The 26169-nt window shown below is 43.3% G+C and overlaps 1 protein-coding gene across 3 annotated transcripts in view; it reads right to left on the minus strand.

The window, feature by feature from the left end:
* Positions 1-3999: 3999 nt before the first annotated feature.
* Positions 4000-26169, minus strand: part of igsf21a (immunoglobin superfamily, member 21a) — a 168681-nt gene continuing 146511 nt past the window's right edge. For 2 of the 3 annotated variants that reach the window (XM_061689108.1, XM_061689110.1), the window contains exons 6-10: positions 23924-24404; positions 14124-14224; positions 11883-12075; positions 9050-9088; positions 4000-5367 (exon numbers count right to left, since the gene is read on the minus strand). In XM_061689108.1, the coding sequence (XP_061545092.1) occupies positions 5288-5367; positions 9050-9088; positions 11883-12075; positions 14124-14224; positions 23924-24404 (894 nt within the window). In that variant the 3' untranslated portion in view covers positions 4000-5287. The remainder of the gene's footprint in view (positions 5368-9049; positions 9089-11882; positions 12076-14123; positions 14225-23923; positions 24405-26169) is intronic. The other variant, XM_061689109.1, reaches the window with a different exon arrangement.

The following is a 26169-nucleotide window of genomic DNA, read 5'->3' on the forward strand; positions in this document are numbered from 1 at the left end:
TGGAGTGAGCGTCCAGAGAGAAAACTGACAGCTTCATTCATTTCCATAAGCTGTACATACAGTTCAGCCAAAGTAAGATTGCCATGTGTCCCGCTGATGCACTCGAGCGAGGTTGTAGTCCAAAGGCAAACGCTTGAGTTTAACTTTGACTCTGTGGGAGGCTGTGGCCTCTTATAGGGCTCCCAATAAAATAGTTGGAAATTGAAGCCTATGACTTTTGAAAGGAAGTAGCTTGGTCTGTAACCGGAAGGGTCAGGGCTTACAAAATATGGAAATTGAGAAGAGTTGGTCCAGAAAGAGAATTTTTCTATGCAGATTTTCTGGGAGAAATTGAACTGCTCAACTTCTTTCTTATACCATTGTTAACTACTTCCTTAAGGGGCGGTACGCGACACAGTTTTTAGTTGGAAACTAAACTCATTGATGTTGTTTTGTTTACAAGAAAGTGTTTTGGGAGCAACTCCTATTGCAAACATACATTACTTTCATACGCCGACAAAGGATACATTCATTCATAATTGACAGTGACGCTGCTGACGACTGGCCTGGCACGCTTATTACTCGGTTTGCAATTGTTTTGTGGTTGTATGTGTTAGGGAGATAGTAACATCAGAACCTATCAAAAAAAGTTGTTCAGTCATGTACACGTACCCTAAGTCACCAAATATGCTTTCTAAGGAATTGGATAGGAAAAGGAAGGATATGTGTCAGCGATTCCAGATGGTCACCGTTTTCTCACGTGATAGCTTCCAGATAAGCACATGAAGGAAACCAAACTCTTCAAGGCAGCTTTGACTCGTGAATTATTCACAGGTGGGCCTCTGTGACATTCTGCTGATTGTCTTGAGCTTTTTTCCTCGCTCGGGTGAGCAGTTCAGACCACGATGAGCATGACATGACTGTCTACTTGCAGTGATTTTTTTTAGCTCACTTTTACTTTGCCGCAAGAGAAAAGGTTAAAGCAAACCTACGCCTTGACAAAATAAATAAATAAATAAATAAATACAAATAAAAAATTGGATCAGCACTTCCTGCATCTGTCTGAATGTTGGATAAAGACAAATTCCGCAACTCACACTTTCCAACTCTACAAATGTTTTCTTTCTTACCATGCCCTTACCGTATAGATATCGGTTTTGTAGTTTTAATACCCTCAGACAAAAATAATGTTGGGCGTAACTAAGGTAGCAATGTCGCTCAAACCTTAATTTAGACTTAATTTTCTCTCCACGTACATGGGTGTGTGATTGTTATGCCATCTTCAGCATTAAAATGACTCCCATAACTTTGTCACCAATCGCCTTGACATAGATTTGAGTGACTTATTGACTGCACGTGATTGTTATGCCACACATGTATTAACATAACTCACATAATTTCAATTTGCTCCAGCTAACTTTAATATCCCACATAGAGCCTTGATATAGCTTTGAGAGGGATCTTTTGACTGTGGTTGTTATGCCAAACAGGTATTAACATAACTCACATAACCTCATTCTGCTACAGCTAACTTTCATAACACACATATTGCCTTGAGAGTGATGTTTTCACTGCACGTGATTGTTATGCCACACATGTATTAACATAACTCACATAACCTCAACATACTACAGCTAACTTTATTACCCCACGCCGAGTCTTGGCATACTGTAGCTTCGAGTGACCTTTTGACTGCACGTTATTGTTATGCCACATGCATTAACATAGCTCACATAACCTCTTAATGGTACATGTAACTTGACACACACAGCCTTGACATAGCTTTGAGAGTTACTTTTTGACTCCACAAGTGCATGATTGTTATGTCACAATAGCTTTAATATGACTCAAGTAACCTTAATACTTGTTAAATTTACCTTTTATATGCTACCTTTTCATTGCTTTGAGAGGGACTTTTTGACTACACGAGCATGTTATTGCAAACATAGCTTTAAAGAGGCTCTAAGCAGATATGCGGGTTTTGTTTCCAAATACATTAAATATGTTTGAAGAGCTGAAAACATATGCAAAAGACAAACTACAGTGCTGAATTGTTGAGATATAGCTTAAGCATCTTTTTCACTGTTTGAATTTTCCTGATTTTGTGGGCAGGACTACAACACAGCCCCGTGATGGGGCATATACTTTCTAGTGCAAAGTCCCTCCCCCACTATATAAGTACAAAATAATGTCATTTTGTTTTGGCTATGCTGCACAGTTGTGAGTTAGCTGTGTTCAGCGTCCATAACAAGGCCCATTTGCCACTCCAGCATGCAGTTAGCAAGCTAACGATGGCTACACCCTGGAAATGCGTATTCGCTGGATGCCTCAATTTACAGGACAGCTCGGTGACGTTTTTTTAAGCACCCAAAAAATGAGGAAATAAAAAAAGCGATGGGTTGACTAACGCGGACAGCGAGCTGAACATCAACACCACCAGTCGACTCTGCAGTGCACATTTTACGATGGATAGTTTTGTAAACTTTCACCAGAGACAACATGGCTTCGTGGGTAACTTGATACTAGTGAACGGGGCAGTGCCGACTGTCTAACTACCACGGCTTTTTCCTACCGTGCCACTGTCGTCCGGTGCCGTGTTCGTCTGTAACATTATGTCACCGACAACGAGGGTAAGTTGACTTGCGTGCTTATTTTTATGATTATAGTCCACACGAACCAGTCAATTTTGAAGTTAAGCCTCCTTATGTGATTTCACATCGTATCAGCTATCGCGCCCTCAGTATGTTTGATTCCTTATGACACATCCATTCGACACGCCCACAGCGTCTGAGAGTTGAGAGGTGGGCTAACTATTCACGTTTTGAAACCTAATTTTACATCCTTAGCGATTTTCTCTTTTATAACTCATTCAAATTTGGCAGGCTTGTTAACATTACTCTTCTCTGTGCTGTTTTGAATTTACATGCCATTTTTTTGGGTCTGTTTAGTGCCTCTTTAACATGAATGTAAATTTAATATGTTGCAAATAGCCTGATAGTGACTTTTTCATGAAACAAGCATGTTATTGTTATGCCACACAGCCTTACCATGCCATGCAACGCCACCCAACATGGGTGTAATTTGTTGCTCAATGTTAATTGTTAATTTGTTGCCTGTGAACCAGAGTTTTATCTCACTTGGTGTTGAGCTTTGTGTCATCTAAGCTGGCGATTATTTTTCTCCACTGGAGAAATTCCACTGCAACATTCATCAGGTTCTGTGCAGCTTTGATCAAATGTACTAGGTCAGCAGATGCGGACATACAAACGAACAGTGCCCATTTCCATTCACCCAAGACTGGATAACACAAGATAAAAATGTTCACATCTGCCCATGCAATCCGGAACGCATCAACCTATTTTTATTTTTATAAAGCAGAAAAAGTGCCTCTTGAATTCAAATGGAAATGACAAGTTTTGATGAGATGCAGCCGGTGCACTCCACTTCCCTCACGAAGCTCAGGTCCTCTTAATATTGTTGTAATTATGTTGGAAAGCAGCTCTTCACCTCGAGGGGCCGTTTTGCAGCGTCGTACTGTCGCGAGGGGAGCGAGCATCACAAAAAGCAACTTTCGGAGTCTGCCATCTCTATTCGACCAAATAAAAAAATCTTTAAAACCTTCGCCCGCTCATGCATGTAGTTTATCTTAGGCATGATTAGCGATTTAAAAAACAACAAGCGATTATGGTATGTTAAATTAACCTTCATTTGGACACACATTTCCTTGGTTTATCATTACTCCTCTCCTTCAAAGGCTTGCTGGGGACGTTGGCCCTGTAGTCGAGCTAGAATAAATTTAATGTGTACCATTATGTTGCCGACATCAAACAGGGTTGCAAAATGAGCCCTGCAGCCATAGATATGCGGCAGTCCGCAATATTCTCGAAAAACACTCACCGGCCACAACAATAGGCACACAGGCACACAATACCACAATAATACAAAATACTGTCAACTTGTTCCGTTGCTCTAACAGTGTCTATCACAACTGAACATTTATCACCGTGGCAAATGCAGCCATTTTGAATTTGTGAGCATACACAGACAAGTGATGATTAGTCAGAACACATGCTAACATGTCATAGGCAAAGTCAAGGCGTGTCAGTGTGTTCATCTTTCCACTTTTAATACAGGTGAAATGAAACAGATGCAAACAACCCTGTTTTATCAGTCCGGCGTGGGGGAAAAAATGGCGGCTAGCGTGATGCGGCTAATCTCGGCAAATGTCTGCGTGCGAGACAGAAAGAGAGAAAGAGAGAGAGAGAGAGAGAAAGAGAAAGAGAAAGAGTTACGTATATACACACACACATACAATGTAGGTCACTTAAGATAGCATGACAAGGAAACATAACTGCAACAAACTGCTGCAGCAGTGCTGAAAAAAATAAATAAATCAAAATCACAATCCTGAAAACATCGGACATTTCTGAGACCACTTCCAGTCATACTGATATATAGATATTTTGGAAAAAAAAAAAAAAAAAGGGATACAGATAAAAGCTGCTTTTGTTCTATCAGCCAATGTTTAGATCTGATGGATGAAGTACAAACAACTCGACGACCGTCCCTCACCACAACCCCATAAAACCTCTTTTAATTATCTGCATTATTTACACGGATGTACACAAAATACACTCAAAAAAGCATTTTCTTTTGCCAAGCTTGCCAATGCATTTCAAGTCTTTTTGTACATTCTGAGCCCTCAAAAAGAGGAACCAAAAAAAAAGAAAAATCAAAGAAAAAAAGATACTTGTATAGTATATAGATTGTTCTGTAGGACCGTTTGCGTTGCCCCTGCCCACATCAATCCGTCCCTCCTCCGCCCGCTTGTGGTGATGATCCGGTGTGTTCCGGGACGTGGCGTAGATGTGTGTCGTGTTTTGCTGTTGTTTGGCCCAGTTAGAACCACTTTTCACATTTGCGTGAAAAATGCAATGACATCTTTCCAGTTTGAACTAATTTTATTGGTCACAACAGGCAGACGTGGGACAAAAAAAAAAAAAAAAAAAAGGGGGGGGGGGTAACTTGGGAGGGACATATGGGAGGAGATTGTCCTGTTCATCTTGTTGTTCTTTAGATAGCCTTATCGTGGTGATTATTTTCGTTACAAAAATGGGAGGAGCGCCATTGGGTGGCAGCACGGTGGCCTTCGACAGACGTTCTGTTGAGGGCCGGAGAACACTCGCAAGGTTGTGGAAAGTACGCTGATGATTTGTTCTCTTTTTTTTTTTCTTTTCTTTTTCAATGGTGGTGTGTGTGCGTTTGTTGTATGCAAAGGGCAAGTATGTGAGAGCGAGCGAACGAGTTTTCACGTCAGTTCCACGGTCACTGTGAGGACAAGGGCCATCCACGTCAGGCCGCCCGCGGCGTTCATGTGTGAGGCTCCGCCTGTAAACAACAAACAAGCATGCGGTCAGATACCAAAGTTGCAATTAGAATGCCAGTATAATAAGGTGCTTAAGGGCGGGGGGGGGGGGGGGGGGGGGCTAGTTTCAATAAGTTGCTGACATACCTTTTTTTTTTTTTACCTTTTTTTAAAAGTATTAAGGATATTCCATTACTGTGAAATGCATTTGAAAAATGAACATCACGGCAGTTGCAGTCAAAAGCTGTTGTGCCTCAGTCACTACAGTGGACATAGAAGCAAACACCTGCGGCTAATTGATGAACATATATGTATATATTTTTTTGAACCCCCAAAATCTTGAATAAGCAGGGATAAGCTGCCACTAAACATTTTCAGGGTTGGTTCCCCCACAAAAAAAAAAATAGAAAAAGAAAAAAAATGAAACCGAACTTGGGATAGATTTGGGATTTTGGATAGATTTGAAAAAATCCGTGGGTGCCGAACAGCGGTTATGATCATTTGTGCATTATTCACTACAGTGGACTGGACTGACATCCGAGAACTATTTTCTTCTATATGCACGAGTCCTGATATCGAAGTTTTGCATCAGTGGAAATGTATTCCAAAGCTATTTTCTTATATCTTATATATATGTCTTGATATCAGAGTTACACATCGGTCGCTACTGTGGACAACTAAAGCTGTTGTCCGTCCGACGCATGAGTCAAGTTGCGTATCCGTGACTACAGTGGACGTACAGAATATTCAATTGCTGATCAATTCCATATGCTTGAGTCTTAATGGTAAAATTGTTTATCAGTCATGACAGCGGTCATGCGTTATATTCAAAAGCAGTTTTCGTCTATACATTAGTCTCGATGTCCAAGTTCCGCATCAGCCACTAAAGTGGACGGCTATGAAAAAGCTGCCTCCTCATTTCTTTTAAGCGGCCACTATTGCTCAACCCTGGCAAAATGGCAAAACTAAAATATCTCCCGCAAGACCGATAAACTGCTTTCACAAATAGACCGACAGTTACGCATCATTAGCGTTGGTGAAATCAGCCTCTGTTAGCCAGTACATATTAACAATGTAAATGAAAAGCTAACCTCTCACACATGCAATATGAGCTGTGCGTTGTCGTTTAATGAGGGAAGCGCTCGATCGAGTGGCAAATGCATTTTAATGGGCCCAAAGTGTAATCGCCGCGTAATCCCTTTTTGCACATGTGTGACGGCCATGTTTGGTGCGGTGCATCGTGGGAACAGCTTTTGCAGAGCAGATGGCGAGCCCAGTCGACAGAATGACACAAATCAGTGGTAAAAAAAAAAAGTTTGCTGTGGACGCATGTCGATTCTTACCATTAAAGGGCAAAGGGCATCATCTCTTGTGGAAAAATGACTTAAGGCTGCCGCACGCCGAGCGATGCGGCCGAAACCTGCTGCCTGACATGAATGTTTTCTTGACATTGTCGTCATGCACATACACCGTCTGTCCTTTATTTGCTCTTCCTTGCTGTTGCTGCGCCTCTAGCTCTAGCTGTGGCTTGCGGATCCGCATTTGAATATTCAAATGTCAGCGCGGGAGCAGGTGTGTCACAGCAAGGACAGAATCGGGTCAGACACACACACAGGCACACACACACACACACACACACACACACACACACACACACAGCTCGCATGCAAGTTAAATTGGTGTACGACGAGGACCCGGGAGGCCATCGCGGACGTGCCCGCTCGGTGGCAGCTCAATCCCGGGTGCCTCGACCGCCGCCGTCTCCCGCAGTTGCCAGGAAAAACGATGCTTCCTGTGTTTGGACACGCAACCAACGCCGCCAACGCCCTCGCGCCCACGCTTTATGCCGACTCCTCTAAATGATGACCTTTAACACAATGTTATGCCCACTTTAGATAGAGGAGGCAAAAAAAAAAAAAAAAAAAGTTCACAATTTAGCATGGCTCAAATGTTTAACCTTCAAGGAAATTTTTTCAAGCACCCCTCATAATCCTTGCGCCAATTAAACATAAATAGGATTTTAAAAGTTGCCTATTTTCGAGATGTTGGAAAAATATATGCCTATGCCTTAACCAATATGAGAATGAAGTGAAGCAATTAGCTGAAATCTTGCAATCTTTTGTTCTTATTGATTGAATTCTATTGCGACAGTCTTTTTCGCTGTTGCAAAGCACACACTGGCAGAGAGAGACCACTCCCACAAGTGTCGCCGAGCAGGCTGGCAGAAGCTCAACGGCGTCCGAGCCAATGTGCGAAACGCAACAGATGGCCGGACGACTTGCGCGCGTACGCCAGTCGACTGCAAGTGGACCGCAGAGGACGCACTCGCGGTTGCATGAACCCGCTTTTGGAAGATTGACTGCGAACAACCTGCTGCTGCTGTTGTTGTTGTTGTTGTTCAATGTTGTATGATGCGTATACATAAAAAGCGGATTCAGGTGTGAGCAACATGCCAGGTGAAGATGATGTCATATGGGGATTTGCAGCACGTAATGAAGTGCAGTTCCAGGAAGATTGGGCCTCATTCAAGTATATTTAAGAACAAATTCCACAGTTCCGCTTTTTCCAAGAAGAATGTGGCATTCGCCGACGTACGAACAAGCCACATACTACTGACAGATAGTGAGAGCATGGGCATGAATTTGTTAACTAAAACCAACATGGTTAGGAGCTGAATATTAATACGACAAGATTGTGCTAACACATCATCCACAGTGCTCGGTGGAATTTTTAACAAAAAATGTCTTGTGCGACGGCGTCCCGCCCTGAAAAGCGTCACTGGCGCCCCCAATTGGCAGAAAGGCATAGATGCAATAACTTCCCTGCCCACCAACTGCTCTTAGGAATCACATTGACTCGTCTGGATTGTGTCTCCATTTTGACTGGCTGTCGACGAGGTAATTCGCACCTCACAAACGCGGTTAAGCGGGACGCCAAATCCCGGATGTTTATCCAGGATTTGGTGCTTTGGGCTCCAGAGGATAATCTGTGCTGACCACGCACAGCGAGGCCCCATCCAAAAATCGCCATCAGCGTCTCAGACAGCGAGAGCTAAATTGAAAAATAGAGAAATAACGTGGAACAATTGCAAACGACTGGAAACAGAGAGACGGAAGACTTGCTGCCACAGTCGTATGGAAAGCCGTATGTCGACTAGTGCACAGTTTTGCCTCGCAAGTAGTAGTTAGTAGTTGTCCTCCTGGTATGCCAAAGTTGTCCTACGAGTGAGGACAAGTACGTTGACCTTCAAATGGATATTAAATTAATCCTCAGAGGGTTTCATTGAAAAGTGTTTGTGCATTTTCTTTTCAAGATCTTTCGATATCCAGCTTTCGGTCCAGGTAGTAACACACTCTTTGCCCTCACTGATAAGACAATCAGCACACTAGAAGAATAACTAGGGCGCACTACTAGACTGACTGTCTTACTAGTCAAGTATTTCCCAACTACTGCCTTCCACTGCAGTATGATATTTCGTCACACTCTAGTCAGGACAACTACATTTTGCTAGTGAGGCAAAACTGTGCCCTAGTTGTTGCGCGCTACTAATACTACTAGTGAAGCGCTAGATGTTAACTAGTAGAATTTTATAATGTCACAATCTTTTGCTTGGTCGGTCATATGCACACATTGGGAATTCAGTGACGCATTTCGATGACACTCGCCCACTGGTCGCGTAGACGTTTGCGTGGTGGGAAAACTTACTGTTCTGGCTCTGCGTGTTTTTCATCATGCTTGGATTTTCTGTGGGAGACACACAAAAAAAAAAAAAAAAAAAAAAAGGTTATTATTGACAATGCGGCGTTCAGGCTCTCTTCCCCAATGAGAAAGACGACAGCCCGGTAATGGAGTCGGGGAACACAGTGCACCATAACAACTCGGCTCTGTTTGTGCCAAACACTCCAGGATTTGAGTAAATGACTTTTTTTTTTACATAAACTTTAATAACCAGTGCATGCCGAATGATTGCAATGTGAGGAAAAAAAGAGTGCCCCCTGGGTAAAAGCAACGCCTCCTCAGCTATTTCTGGATGCTACGAGCTCACATCTGAAGTGACGTGTCAACTGGATGTGCAGCGTGAGAAGCGAAGGCGCTCCGCTGAGATACACCCGCTTTATTAGGTACGCTCCTCAGGAGAGCCAATCCAAGAGACAACAAATCTCACCTTCGTAGACATATTCATATTCATCGTTCAGATGTTGTTTATCCAACTGCAGAGAATGTCAGCTAGCTGTAAGGCATTTATTCGGAAGCAGATACTTTGCTTACCTTTGTTAGCGTAATGATAAGTCATAGAATCTGCCCCAGGGCTCCGCCTGTGATGTTTAATTTAGTATGAATCTGTTAACTGACACCGACGTAGATTTTTCTGGGGTCCTTTGAAAATAAAACTTTTCTTCCAATCCAGTCCCTTGATAAATGCTAACACTACTCCTCTTCTTCATCATCATAAAAATGTAGCCCCTGAATCCAGTTTCATTGAGCAACATGAAATTTGGTAGGTACGTATAGACTCCCCCCAAAAAAAGTCTCAAGAAGCCATGCCAATGCCTTGAGACGGTCAAATGATGGTATGAAAACAACCATAATGATGAGGATATTAATAAATTAATACCAACACTATCCACAATATCTTTGTAAAAGCCAAATATACTAGATAATACGGCTCTTGTATTGGCAAGAGCCTAATGTTGTGGCCAGTGCATACATTACATGTATGCAAAGCACGGCTGCGAATTAGCGTTAAGTACGCAACCGAGGTTACGCGTGTCACTTCACGGCAGCCTCGCACGCTGGATGATGATGCACATTACAGGGATGCCAGCGCCTGGCGTCGTGGTTACACGCAATTATTCCTGCTGATGTATATTGGACATGTTGCCAGTGCAGAGCGGTGTCCCATCTCAAGGCCGTGAGGGAGGCGCCAAGGTCAGTCAATCACCATTTACTTCCCCGAAGCCGAGAGCGGGCGCGATCTACAAGGAGAAGGGGGGACGGACGACAGATGGGGCCGTACGACGCTCAGGGCCGATGATGCCTTCGGGGTCCACCGGGTGTTAAGTAGGCATCGGTGTGCTTGCTTGCCAAACCTTTTCCAAGGTAATGTCTCCCTGTCAGTTCTCCCTAAAAGTTGTGTTCAAATTGTGCCTGATACAGATTGAACAAGCGTAAAAGACACCTACTGCCGGAAATTAATAAATCGTGTGATAATGTGAGAACCTAAAATTGGCATCTCACGGAATGATTTTGTTTGATTTGTAACAAATACAGCCCCAAAAGCTGGTTTAACTTAGGAAATTGAGGTTTGGTAGGCATGTCTATCATGAATAGACCAACAAAAAAGCTTCTAAGTGCCATGAGACACTGAATCTGAAAAAGAAAAACATTTTTGAAGTTTGAAGCAGATCTTTTGGTCTTCAATGACAAATATTTCCCCTGGATTTGTGAAAACTCAGCAGTTTCATCCAAAACTTTGTCTTTTGAAAATGCAGCCCTTAAAGCCAGTTTCATTTAGCACGATGACATTTGGTAGGTCTCCCTAGCATGAATAAACCCACAAAAAAAGAGCCACAAAGACCCAGAAAGTTTGCCATTTTGCTTTGAAGCTACCATTTTCGGGTTTTTGCAGGTGTCCTTTAAAGAGAAAATTGTCCGAGGTATTTTTGCAACTTCAGCCCCGTAAGGCACTTTCACTGAACCAAAATGAGATTTCGAAGGCGTACAAGAAGCCACGCCCGAAAAGACACAGCTTTTTCTGCCATTTTGGGGTCATTTTGAATATTTACAGCAAACTTGCCTGAGGGATTATGTCCAATTGCTACCAAATTTGGACTACGTATACGAGACAGATGGGTGACACTAAACTGTGAAGAGCTCGACTTCCCATCATGATGTGTAGTTTGATGATTCCCCATAAAACACGCAACTCCGACTACGCAGGTCCGAGCCAGAACAGACTGGATGTGAAAGTCTCGCATTGAAGAGTTCCGTAGGCGCCCCCTACTGGCATTGACATGGAATAATTTGGTTCCTGACGCTCTGAAGTCCTTCAAATTGTGTGGACTGCCGTCATGTACTCCATCGACTCCATTATGCTCGTCGCCCGTTGGCGCTCGAGCGAGACCGCCGCTACAATGCTCGCCATTGATGGACTAAATCCCTCGTTAAGAGAATAGTCATCTCTCTAAGTGCAGTCTTAAAAAGAAAGTGTTGTTGAGCCAATTAGGGACACAATCTTTTATTAATCGCACTCTCGCAGCCGCATTAATGATTCATCGCCAAAAGTGGTGGCATAAATCTCAAGAGTTATATTTCACAGTTATTGTAGATACAGTACATGGGATAGATTTTGTCCAGTGATGTCATTCCCCCCCCCCCCCCCCCCCCCGTTTACTTAATTGCGTGAAGAGCATTCCAGCTCATTGTGGTGCAGTCCATTTGGCACACGTGCGCCATTTTGTTCTTTTAAAAAAAATAAAAATAAATAACTGCTCCGACTTGAACTTGATCGCTGTTTAAACTGAATAGAAAAACGTACCGAAGACGATGAGGCGGGTGTGCGTGTCCGTGGAGCCCAGAGGATTCTGGGCCGTGCAGCGGTACATGGAGCCGTTGAGCTCTGCCGGCACCCGCTCCAGAATCAGCTCCTTGCCATCTCGCTCGGTGCTGCCGTCCAGCAGGCGGCCCCCCACGCGGGTCCAGGTGAAGAGGGGCTCCGGGAACACCTCGTTCTGCACCAGTGCCGAAGCCAACGGAGGATCGAGTGCGGGGGTCGTTGCAGAGAAAGAGATTAAGAGCAAAGAATACATGAATACCACAGCCTGCCCCCCACACCCCACTGATTCAACCGTGAGTTAACAACATGCATTTATAATCAACACTCCAGTTTACAACAGTTTATTCCCCTCGCAGTTCTTAACCCTCCGGTAAACAAGAACATTGCTAAAAATAACGGCACCAAGCATATTTCCACGTGTGTCACTGTGTCCGGGGATAGATTCAAAAGACAGTAGAAGATACTTTAGCTACACACACACACACACACACAAACGTCCAATCGGTTGTACGTGCTAAAACATGGACGAGTGCAATTTGAACTGATTCAGTTTTATCGCCCAGATTGAATTTGAGCAATCTGGCAACGTATAACATAATATCGACGAGGTCACGCTGTCCGTATATCAAGAAGCAGAATGGATTTCGCTACAAATGGCAGAGGATGCAAATAATTCGGGAGCAAGTGCCTCCAGGGGCCGCGAACAGTGAATAAAAGCGCCTGTTCTCGACTGGACCAATACTGAATGATGACAAAGTGCAGGAATCAAGATTCGTGCAGCGGTGCCTTGAGATACAAGTCAAACTTTTCTTCGTTGGTCTCCATTACTGTATCGTACTGCCACCTGGTGACCAGGTCATGCACAGCAGAATGAGCCACAATGAATTCATCATGTTGCACCAACTGTTGAATTCTTTAACCTCTATTTAATTGTGTTACTATTATATGTTTCTTTAAAGTACAATATGGAATGTTGTTGGCGGCACGGTGGGCGACTGGTTAGCACATGTGCCTCACAGTTGTGAACACCTGGGTTCAAATCCGGCCTCCCCTGTGTGGAGTTTGCATGTTCTCCCCGTGCCCGCGTTTCCCCTGGTAAACGCGGCAACTGATGTGTCGTACATTTGGTCCAAAGCTACTTCAAACCCTTTGGATACGGTTCTGTCCTTCAAAAGGAGTAGCGTTCTCGCGAAGTAACCGCTCAAAAGATGGAGATCAGTCGAACAGCGCAACTGATTTTTCATGATTATTATTTGACAACTTGTGACACTCACAAATGAACTCAAAGCTGCCAATAATGTTGTGGAATGGAAATCTGTGCTCTGTGCTGCTCAAACCAGCAGCAGTGTCATATTGAATCTCATAAATAAAGCAACAAGGGGGAAAAAAAAGGAATAGGGAGAAAAAAAAACCAAAAAAAAAAAACCTGCACTGCCGAGGCGTCCTCAATAATAAATTCCCTGAAACAACACACCGTGGGGCTCGCTTGCTTATCGCTTCATCTCACTGCCAGAAGGGCAAAATGATCTGCATGGTGACGCGCAGTCATTTGTCATGGTAGAGGCGGGGAGGTGGAATTTGTGCTATTTGGCTAACCTGCATGCTTTCTTCTCATCGTCCGGAATACTCAATGGACAGGAATGATATGAATTAATTACAAAATAAGTCAAACAAATTTGAAATGTATAAAGTTGTGATGGAATTGTTCAATCGATGGTCTTATCTCTCCATTAGCATCAAAATACACACAATGTCTATATAAAATAAATAATTTTGTAATTTAAACTGTAAATATACAACAAATTATGATCCCAAAAACATTTGAATATTGTCTCAAACATTATTTATTGTACAATCTATTCCACTGAACAGACCAAAAACATAAAAATGCAGCCAAGCTGGTTTGTCAGCTGGGCGTGGTTTCACACATTCTATGGACACGCCCACAGCGTTTGAGAGCGGAGACAACGGCTTGATTTTTCATGATTATGAAGCCTCCTTTTACTTGATTTATTTTTTTATTCTAAATATTTTTTAAATCATTCCAATTTCGGATGGTTGTTATCATCACGGCTCTATGGTATCATTGCGATTAAGAATAATAAGACTGTGAGAAACACGGCGATGTTCAACACAAGAGTGAAAAATGATCGATGATATTGAAAGAGTCGATTCTCATCCCACGTGAGATTGAATCGTTTCACTTTGGTGCTCCACACTTACCCCGTGAGGTCCTACCTGGAATCCTTGCACAGTGATGCGCACTGTGTCTCCGACTTTGGCCCTGCTGGGGGTCATATAGAGCTTCGGGCCCTTCGGGGCAGCTGGAGGGAGATAAAAAACAAAAAGGAGAAAAAAAATAAGAGACAAAAGGTCGTCAGACTGCACATGGCGAGTAGAAGCACCTGTTCTGTCATAGGAGGAGAGGGACAAATACAATTTCCTGTCAATTAAGGTCACTCGGCAAGAGGCGGGGGACCTCGCAGGTCCCTTTATCAAAGCAACGGTGCTGGATTTATTCCCCCTCCGAGAGAAAAAGGGACTAAATTGGGTGGATACTCATTACTGGAGGAGAATGGGGGCGCGGCGGGTGGAGTGTGGAGGCGGCGAGATAAGGGCCGCTCGGAGAGCTAATTCCCTTGTCTTGCTGTGGACAGCCGGCCCTCGCCGGCTTTCGTTTGGACCCGCTACAACAATGTGGCCCGGGGAGCGGGGAGGTTCGAATATTCCATGATTATACGGGGGTCAGGACACGTCCCTTATGTGCCCAGCCTCGATAATAACACACACACACACAAAAGAATGATTTTCATAAGTTTAAAAAGCAAAAATGTTCATTTTCATGGCAACCCGGTGACCGTAAGATAGCGTTTGAGGCCGGTCTCAGCCGCTTCTGCATCATGTGATACGGCGCTACATGCTGAGCGGCGGGGTGCGGTTTTAGACGAACGAACTAATTAATCAGGGATGAGAGTGGAGCTGAGGCCCCGCTATCAATAACATCCATTCATTTGCTTGCTTTCAACTCTTAATAGAAACCACATGAGACGCTTATTTTCATTGACGAGCGGAAAATAAGAGGCAAATAAATAAAAACAAATATATGAAATCACTTGACGGCTATTTATCTGGCCACTCGAGGCTAATGATGAACTAATGATGGCTTTTGTAGGACGACAAGGCCTGGAAAAAAGATCAATTACGCCCTTTTAATTGTAATGCAACAATATGTCAAGCCTATGGATAAAAATGCATTTTAAGTATCTATTAGAATACATATAAAAGAAAATATAATTTTTAATGCTTGTACACAAATAGTTGGACGTGCCCAGCAATCCAGTGTGGAACTAAACAATCGAGACTTGTCTGCCTATTTCTGAAGAAGCGCCTACTCACAGACATACGTACCGCACAGAACCAAAATCGAGTTTCTATGCCCGTCACTTGGCAGCCGGGCTGGCCAAAGACCCTCGCCACTTTTGCTGCTGGTGGTAGGGATTTTACTTCGCGCATAGTAGAAATGATCAACAACATACATTAAAAAAAAACAACATGATTCTGTGAATTTGTAAATAGCAAACAGGAGGGGATTCACTGTGTATCCTTGTTCAAATGTTGAGTTATTTTAATACGCTCCACAGACTGAAGTATATCTGAAAAAAAAAAAGGATTCCCAAAGTAGGACAACAACAGTGACCAAATTAAAACTATAAATCTCTGACATTTTCCAAATGAGACACAGCATCAACATATTTCCCTTGGCAGCCGAAGCAAAGACGTAGCAGCGCGCGTGGCACGGCCCGGCGGGTCTTCTTATGCCCGCGACGGATGCCATTTCACAGGCTACTTCTGGCAACGGTGAGCGCAATCGGACGAGCTTCTCGAATTTTCATGGTGTCACACACGGAGCTTGCCGGGCATATGGCCGTAAACAAAAAAAAGATGATGGCGGAATTCTGGGATTTGGTCCAGTGGCGACAGTTGGCGTCCGACGTCGCCCACCCTTAAATACGGCATCAGGCGGCGAGGTGGACGTGAGGCCGAACAGCTTCAGCTCCAGGACTCCATCTTACCACAGCGGTTCCCAGGCTTACAAAAATTGTAAACATCAAGGTGACGGTTTCTGTTGTTGGAATACTTAATTTTGGCATAGGGGGCGACAGAACTTCCATATTATAGGTTTGAGACTGCCTCCACGTGAAAGACGTACTCAGCACTCCATAGACATGAGGAGGAGGAGACAATTAAGACACACAACGCTTTATTCCGCTTTGGTAAATTTGTGAAAAACTAAATAGTGACAAGCCATGAAGAACAAACCGGGTTTACTGACCAAAAATCGATTTTTCAGCATACCATTACACCCCAAAACACTACATCTTATTGCTCACTACTGCCTCTGCTGACCATGTACTGGAACTCAAACTAACCACCAAGTTTAATTCTACTATGGAGCGCTTTGTGTTTTTCTATCCTTTATGGCAGGGGTATCAAACAATGTTTTTGTCATGGGCCACATTGTAGTTCTAATTTTCATCAGAGGACCATTACGACTGTGAATTGATATCAATGAATTATCGCCTCATATATAGATAGACACAACAAATTAATGGATAACTAGTCTAGCTGACACGCGCGCCGCAAATCCAGGCGCCACAGAGACTGGCGACCACCTGAGAACCCCACTCCTCCACGCTGCCCTGCTGTGAGAGGGCGACGACGACAGCGCCCAGTGTTCCTCAAGTGGACCTTAACCTAATTAGCAGCTTCCCGTCAAATCTTGGCCCCGGGGCCACGCATTTGACACCGGTGCGTTAGGGGCACCGTATTCCAAGCTCGTACTGAAGACAACTTTTTGGCCGCGCGTCAGGTGTGCTTTGACGGTCAACAGGTGCGGCCAGCTGCACTGCCGAATGCAAAAGATGAGGGCAGCCTGTCGCATTTAGCGGGTGAGCGGCTTTGTGAAAGAAAAGGAAGCCGAGAGGCGCACAAACTACATTTGAAAAAGGCCCGACTGACGTGCCGGATCAGGCGCCGGCTCCATCCAGGTGTATCCGGCCATGTAATTCCTTTCACGGATCCGAGCGGGAACACTAAAGCCGCCAGATAAGACGTATTGATGAGTGGCCAATGCTAACACAAATAACTGCATGCGTCTACACACACACACACGCACACACACATCCTCTTCATCCTCTATTCACATGCCAGTGCCATCTGGAGGCGAGCATCTGCTCTTTGATTATCCCTGGCTGGCAAAGCGACGATGACGTGAGGTAGATATGAAAGCGGCGCACGAAATAAGACTTGCGGCGCACGTGTAACAACGTTAATATTGCACACCTTTGCTTGCCGAGATTTTAAATATTCAGGCGCCGACGTGAACTCTCCAGGAGCGTCGGAATACCGCGACGATCTCACGGAGGAGGAGCGCTCCTTTCCGACGCCCCGAGGCCCAGCCGGCGCCAGCCTCTCACCCCATTTATATGGCGAGCGCGCTGCCCTTCATGAATATTCAAGGCGTGTATTATAACATTGGTTCGATTGTCAGAATGTCGGTCCGTCTCATGCGATGAAATTAAATCGCTCAAAGATTTATCACTTATGGTCAGGGCAAAGACCACCGATTCGTTTCCTGACTGAGAGCAGCTCGCAGGAGCGAGCGTGCATATATTGCTCACTTGTCACGGATATGATGTACGAGTGGAAGGGATCATTATCAATTATACGATGCTTTTTTTGGTAACAATTTAAAACAGTTCTCAGGTTTCTGTCTCAAAATACCCCAACATTTACAAACCCTATATTTCGCCTTACACACGTGGCTTGTAAATGGCAGATCTTCAGCCAGCCTCGCTTCCACATCATATGGGGGATGTTATTATTAAGGCCCAACCGATATGGATTTTGTTTTGTTTTTTCAGGCCGGTGCCAATTGTGATATTTGGCGGCAAAACAATTACGATAACCAATTAATTGGCCACATAATTTAAAAAACATATATATTAAATAAAATATTTTTGGTCCCTCAGTGCTTACAACAACAAATATTGTATATAACATGATATAACATGATTGCTACATGATATAAGGTTGAATACTGACTCAGGAATGGTGTCAATTCTGGTCTTGTTGGATCTCAGTGCGGCTTTTGATATAGTAGTTTCTAATTTACTGCTGAACAGGTTGGAAACGTGGGTAGGGCTAAATGGAACAGTCCTTAAATGGTTCAGGTCCTACCTGGAGGAAAGGACTTATTTTGTAACCAATGGAAGTGTTCAATCTCATTGAATGGCAATGACCTATGGGGTCCCTCAAGGGTCAGTTCTTGGACCCCTCCTGTTCAGCCTGTATATGCTACCCTTGGGTCAAACTCTTCAGAACTGTAATTTTGACTAGCTAGATTTGCAGATGACACACAGTTATATCTAGCAGTGTCTCCAGATGACTACAGTTCAATTGAGGTGTTGTGTCAATGTCTAAAACAGATAAATACCTGGATGAGCCAAATTTTTCTTCAATTAAACCACAACAAAATAATAATTGTTTTTGGCAATAAAGAAAAGAGGATTGCTGTTAATAAATACCTGGAGTGACTAATCTTTAAAAACCAAAGCCCAAGTCCGAAACCTTGGCGTTCGGATAGATTCCGACCTGACTTTCAACAGTCATATCAAACCAATTACTAAACCAGCTCATTCAGAACGCAGCAGCTCGGGTTCTGACCAGAACAAAGAGGTCAGAGCATCTTACTCCAGTTCTAAAGTCTTTACACTGGCTTCCAGTCAGCTTTAGAATATATTTTAAAGTTATGCTACTGGTCTATAAATCACTCAACGGTTTAGGTCCTGAATACATGAATGAAATGCTAATGGCATATAAACTCAGCAGGGCTCTGAGATCGACAAACTCAGGTCGAATAGTGGAGCACAGAGTCCAAAGCAAACATGGTGAAGCAGCATTTAGCTATTATGCTGCACACAAATGGAAGAAGTTGCCAACATAAGTGACATCAGCCCCAAGTGTGAATGTTTTTAAGTCTTTTTTTCTCATACTTTTTAGAGCATTTCCACTTTGAAATGATATTTCTTGCACTGTACGCTGTTTTAATTGTACTTTTATTTTTTCTTTGTTTTAAATGTTTATAAGCTTGTTTTTTTCTCTTTGTTTTTTTTAAATGCTTTTAATCATGTAAAGCACATTGAGTTATCTTGTGTATGAAATGTGCTATATAAATACATTTGCTTTGCTTTGCTTTCGATTGAGGCCATAAATGTATGCAGTAGATAAGCAACATAATGAGTGAAGTTACTGGCAAAACATTGTGCATCCCTTCACCACTGAACCACATTTCTTCTATTCCATTATTCTCTTTGCCGTGACGCCTTTGTCAGACGTCAAAACAAGTCATCTTTGACAGAGTTGCATTTTAAATGTATGATGTAGAACGAAAAAAAACTGTAGCCAATCATTTTGCGTGTGCATTAGATATGTTGATTGTTTTGTGCATTGTTTTTAAAAAAAAGTGTACTCTTTATTTCCTGTATTGTTGTCTGTTTGAATATGTTTTATCATTATGTTGTAATGTGTTGTGTTAAAAAAAAAAGTCAAACATTCGGGCAGATTTGAAAAGGTCTACTATTTTTTTTTTTTTTCAAATTAAGCAATCGGGCCCTAGTTATTATGTAAATTATCCCCGCTGTAACATCACAGTGGGGCAGACATTCACAATGGGTTGACTAAAGATATATTTTCAGGAATAGGCAGATAAATGATGTGCTTGGTTGGGCAGGCACTCTCGAGATCCAATTATTTGTATACAAGCCATTAAAACGGCAATTTTCCATAATATGTCCCCTTTAAAGTGAAATGTCTGCAACCTTGTCTGAGGAGATACTGCTCGATTGAGAAGTATTTTGTGTTCTCGTCTCCTAAAGTGCGCTGAAGAGTGTTTGGCATTCCAAATGAGCTCTGATTCAATGGCTCATCTTCTATTCCCTTTCCCTCTTAACACGAAACTCAAATGTCTGATGAGGAACACGGTGGTGATAAACGAACGACTTTAAACAAATTGTCAAAATAAAAGCGGCGTTGACATTTAGCAAGAGTTTGTACCCGTCTTGTCGCCCCCTCCGCGGATTTGTCATGGGTTTAATCATCCATGTTGGAAGGGAGTGAGCTGTTAAAATATTTATTGCATTGCGCTTCAGTCTGATGAAGACCGCTCATGTCGTCGGCGCTCTGACTGACGCCGCTGAGTCGGTTTTGCACGTGATGAACTACATTTCTCCTCTCTGGGGGCGGGGGACGGGGACGGGCCTGTGACAGCTACCGCTCTCCGCCAGGAATTACCTTGTGAGGCGGGAAAAGTGAGACCTGGTAACAAAAGAGCTAAAAAATATATATATATATAATAATAAATCCATCACATCCCATTACATGTAATTTAATCATTTGTCAAAAAAGAGAAGAGCCTCCACAGATTAGCAACATGGGAAAACAGTCAACAGTTTGCCCCGAGATGACTCCAATAATATGAAACGCATGTCAGTGCAAATTGAAAATGACCTGAGCAGAAGGAAAGTTAACACTCGGTTGTAAACTCTTGACCACACCGACAGAACAAAGGAACATGAAAGCGAGGGTGCACACACACACACACACAGGGGCGTCCAATTTGATATACCCCCCGCGCCTCCAACTGGATTTGACAACCAACTTGGCCTACACTCAAAAACATGCAGTTTGGAATTTTCGAGGCGAGCATTCAAATATATGTATTGCTTGGACCTAACAATAACACTAAAATAATATAAACGCACCTCTTACAGAATAGATTTTTTTCAGTGTTAACGCAAAGATCTCTTTCATAAAACATCGTTTAAATGCATCTGCGCGTACATATCTTACATGGAAGTCATGAAGAGTCGACACAAAGTCAGCTAACGCTGCAAAAACTTTGAATTGATTGATTGACAATGAGAAATTTCAAAAACCGTGCCAAGCCTAATTCTTTTGCCAATGCCCGCTGTCAGTGTGGACCGATTCAGTGTCGACAACAGAAAGGTGTGTCCCTTCCGGGCTAATCGAGACTCTGTAGAATCAGCCTAATTATCCAGATATGGATTTGTGGACTCTGGCAAGGAAATCTTCCTGGCGCACAGAGAAGTGAGCATGCCTCAAAAACAACACTGGACCCGAGAGTGATTCGACAAGAACAGATGTTACCTCCAGCGGTCGGTCGGTTGAAACAAACATGATTAGCAGGTAGCATCATTCTAATGTTGTTTTTACTGATTTTGGAGAGCATTCACAAACTTTCCACTCTCATCCCAAGCACGACCAATGCGTGCTTCTCATGGATCACGGCGCTCATGACGCCAACGTTCCGCCTTTGAAGTGTTAATCCAAAACGCTGGGAGCCATCTTTGTTTTTAGTTTACAGGAGAAAAAAAAACTAAAGGTTTGTGCATTCATCTCCAGGATAACGAATAAAAAACAATACTTTACCCCTAAAAGTTTGACTCGCTTGCTTCATTGGATTCATTCTTTTTGATTTGTTTTTAAAATAATCCCATGCTAATAATAGCAATAATACAAAAAAAAGTGAAAAAACAGTCAAAAGACCTTCAGAGACATGCACAAATTTGAGAACGTTCTGCAACCTGTCTGAATTGTCATCCCACGTCTCTAATTCAGGTTGACTTTTTCCAATAACGGCAGCGCGTTAACTCCTGTGGCGGCAGAGAATTGGCCTGTCAGTCACTGTTGTTTTTTGTTTTGTTTTTTTCATTCCCAACCCGAAACTCCCAATCTGCTCAGCTGCAACACAATTAGTCGGCGTCAAATTAAGAGTTGTTCTGAGGTCGAGTAAAATTTTTGTTTTGTTTTAAATCTTGGCCACAATATCTATTCGCAGTTCATCCATTACTCCCCCGCCATATCGTGGATTGTTACGCAAACGTTTTCTTGAAGGGTTTTACAGTATGGGCAAGTGTGAATTTTGGTGTGTAGAACGTGAAGGAGTGTTTTTGTCTTTTGATAAGTTTAAATATGTTAAAAGTGTGTGGGTCTCATGGTCTCAAATTATCAATTTTTCTTTTTTTTTATCCCCAGTAACCAGTGATGCCGGTAACTCCCCAAATCCGCCATTTTGAAGTAACACGATACTTTTCCCGGAAAGTAAATAGACGACAGTTACTTCTTCAATTCAACAATAGCTACCTTTGCATCACCAATGTCTCACACCAAACAGTAATTTGTACCTGGTGATTCAAACAAAGAGCAGTCCAGTTGTGCACAAACGATTAACAAAGTTCACCCTTTTTTCCAACCAACAGAAGAAAGCGACTGCGCAGTGATGGTTGATTCTACAATGCACAGTGACGGTGCAGTACCATAAAAGTGCACAATTTCACTGTCACCACACTATTTTTGTTATTTTCAAAAGTAAAAAGTGTGTTTGATTGTTGTTACGTTTTTATGTACATGTTAAGAATACAGTTTTACTGGCGTGTTAATTGTGGGTTAATTATTCGTACTGAGCGCACGATCATCGATCAGTCATGGTGGGTAAGGACTGAATGAAGGACTTACAATAGCTTAAATAATATTTACAATTTACAATTTATTTACAGTATTTACAATTTTCGTCTGAGAGCTGATGGAACGCGCTGCACGGCTGACGTCACATAGTAAGAAAAAAGAATACAGAATAATGTGTACATAAAATACTAAGCCGTGGCCAGTATATACTAATTTGTGGCCACGAAATACATATAACTTGTGCATGAAATATTACGTTGTGGGTTTAATGTCATTGTGAGGAACAACTTTGGCATCCGGGTGAGCAAATGGAGCTGGAAACGGCAATATGCAAAGTCTTTTCTTATTCCGCTCTTGTCAATAATAGCCTTCAATGTCAGGCTGTTTAGAATGTCATTGTGGCTCCTCCCCATCCTAAAATTAAATTCGATCACTCTATCCTATTCCATTGCGTAGTCTCAGGGCATTGAATCGATCGACTGTTTGGGTTTTCGTTGACGAGTTTCAGCACTCATGCGAGCGGGCTTCATTAGTTCAAGCTGAAAGACTCCACCGGACCACCCAGGTCTGAGAGGATGGTGCCGTATCCAAGTATTTCTACTGGAAGGTAGAGGAACGCTCCAACCAAGAATGGTTCCACTCTTTCGGGTTACAAAATGACAGTCGAGTCCTCTGTGAGTCAATGACAATCGTATGGAGGGACTCACTTTATTAGTATTGCATTCAGTTGTACCAGTGATCCTGGAGGCACCCGTAGCCCAAAAACGGCTGTCGTGTTTGTTATTTGTTAAGAGTTTATTTATAAAGGGGGCGAGAAAGGACAGCATCCGATGTGGGAGATAAGTGATGACGCAGATCTTCTCCTCTGTACAGAGATGATTCCTGAACCTTGTCATAGTCGGTTTCCCTTGTTCCTCTTTCAAACCGTCGGTCTTCTCTGTCCAAAATATGGACATTTTTGTCCTCAAAACAAAGAGTGTTGCTTCTCTTTGAGGTGTAGGTAGTAAACTGATTTGTGTGGTGACGTGCGCTTGCTCAATGGCTGCTTGGTTTCCCCAATATATAAATCAGTGAACTCCTCACTGCGCTGGATAGCATACACCAGATAGTTTTGCTGGGTGACGGGGTTTTCGGTCTTGGAGGCGTGCCAGCCTTTGTCTCAGGTTAAAAATTAATTAAATGATGCGCCTTTCCCTCACTTCGACATAATTCCTTGGTCCCAAGATGCCACAAAATTTATATTACACAAGGCTTTGAGGTGAGCACAAAATAATGAAAAGGTAAGGTCATGAATAACAGAGGGTAGTGTTGTATAACACCCCCCCCCCCCCCTACCGAAGGATTTGGGAAATTCACAAATGCCGAACTGTGAATATGCATGGGTTCACTGATATGCTGTATACATATTGTAGCCGCCGCAATTTGATGTCTAGGGCTCGCTAGATACGGAATTCTAAAAGAAAAACAAGGCATCATACCCAATGTGACCTCTGTCTGCATGGGCATGGAGAGCGCCGGGTGTTTGACCTCGCAGCTGAACAGGGCGTCGTTATCCAGCTGTGGGTTGAGGGTCCACGTGAGGCGGGCCTGCACCACCACCGAGCCGTCGCTTTGCGGGATTTGCGTGTGGCTGAAGTAGTACAGGGGGTCCGTACTGTGGACCCAGCGGGGGAACTCTCGGCTCACCACCGTTTCGGGGATGACCTCGGTGGCGGGGCTGGGCTCGGAGGCCCGCAGGCCCTGAGTGCGGACACGCTGAGGCCGTTCCGTGTACAAATGCGCCGAGCGGCTCTCGGGGTCCAGCAGGGAGAGGGAGCGCTGCAGCTTGGTCTCGTCCAGGTCGCGGCTGATGAGCGGCCTGGCTCCTCGGAACCATGCCGAGCCGCCGCCCTGATCGCCGGCTGACGGCTGAGTGTAGGAGATCACCTCGATCAGCTCGCCGTCCCGCTTGAAGTACACCTTAGACACAACATGGAAAACAGAGTTAAACAATTACTGTGTTGTGAACTAGACCAACAAAACATTCATTGTTTTTAAAGTGAATAAAGTTGCAAGGAATGTTGACTGAGCGCCTGCACACTCTTGACAAATCCTTGAAATAATCAATACACTCTGATGTCATGCTTGGCCCACATTGACATTTGGCAAAAACAAAATTGACAAGTAACCCATCTGTATAAGATACAGAACCTGCCTCTGATAGGGATCATTTGGCAAATTCCCCAAGTAGGAGCCACGGAATTCTTACAAAATGGCTGCTTCAAATCAAAATGGACCACTTCCTGTTCAATTTCAGGCATGGGTATTGACTTTTTTTTTTTCATGTGTCCTTTGTGTGTCGTGATAAACGTCCACCCAATTTGGTGTGGATTAGTGAATTCTTTTTGGAACCTCTCATGGGGCACTACTGAGGGAGTATTGTCGCTGTGTGTGTTCGGGACTCCAAAATACAGAACACACATTTTCAACAGGTAACATACATGTACAAATATTGGAGCGCTTTCAAGAAAGTTGAGGCTTCATTCGTCACGTTTTCGTGGTGAATCCTCGCAATGATCGTCAAAACTTCCTCATGCTATCAGAAGAAGTTGTGAAAAAGAACAATTGTGCTTAAAAATTGGTGCGTTTGAGCTCTTTGAGGCCCTCAAAAAGGCAATTAATTTGTGGGAATAATACTAATAATAATAAACAGCGATTCCAAGAGGGCCTTCGCTCCGCCTGGTGCCCGAGTTACATTTTGGGGCGCTGACTGAGGAAAGGACGCCAACAGCTCCAAACAAAACATCACTTGTTTGGAGCTTCTGGTCCCCGACAAACATATGCTGTAAAATACAAATCATCAAAACACTGAATTGCGTGAGGGGACAGACTGTACGTCTTATTTGGGAAGGAACGGGAGACAAAACCATTGAGGTCGGTCGACTCTTGTTTGGATCCAGGCCAATATAAGGTCATGTATAAATGTGATTGGATCCCCGCACTGAAATCTCTCAAGGCCCATCCATTAATTATGGTTATTGCTTATCCTGTATAGGATCTGGTGTGGCTGGAGCCACAGTCAGCTCCACACAGTCAGCTCCACATCCCTATTTAAGGCCTTGTTGATGATGCAATCCGGGTCAGAGTATCCGGAAATCATACACGCAAGAGGTTACAACACAACCCAGTGACAGTTCTGCCTTGTCACGTTTACCTCTTCCTGCCCCTGTGGCTGTTAGGGATTCTGTTACAATGTCAAAAAGGTGTGAGTTCGCTGTTTCTCCTCTCTTTGAATTGTGGATTAAGACAACAGGGAAATCTGATTTTTTTCTGGCCTGCTATCTGTGGATTATGGAACATTGCACCACTTTGGCAACAATTTCTTCAAAGCCTGACCCTCTTAACTGTGAAGGGAACGGCTCTGTATGCTGGCTTTGAATTGACCTTTCACAGCTAATCTTAAAGATTATTAAAATCGTTTCAAACTTTTCCCATGGTTTGGTGTTTTGCATTTGGATCCTTCACCAGTCACCACGCTCGCCTCGTGTCATAAATACAGAGAGTCTTTAAGCAATCTAAGGTGACCAGAACTGCGGTAATACCGAATAAAAATAAAAATTAAAAAAATCCACAAAACCAGTTGAACTCACATCTCCTCCGGCTACGAACAATTTAAAAGATAGAAGTCAAACTCAAGGTCTTTTTGACCCTCAGGGATCCAATCCACCTCTCCAGTAAATCCTGT

The sequence above is a fragment of the Phycodurus eques genome, chromosome 10 (genome assembly GCF_024500275.1).
Source record: "Phycodurus eques isolate BA_2022a chromosome 10, UOR_Pequ_1.1, whole genome shotgun sequence".
Classification (NCBI taxonomy): Eukaryota; Metazoa; Chordata; class Actinopteri; order Syngnathiformes; family Syngnathidae; genus Phycodurus; species Phycodurus eques.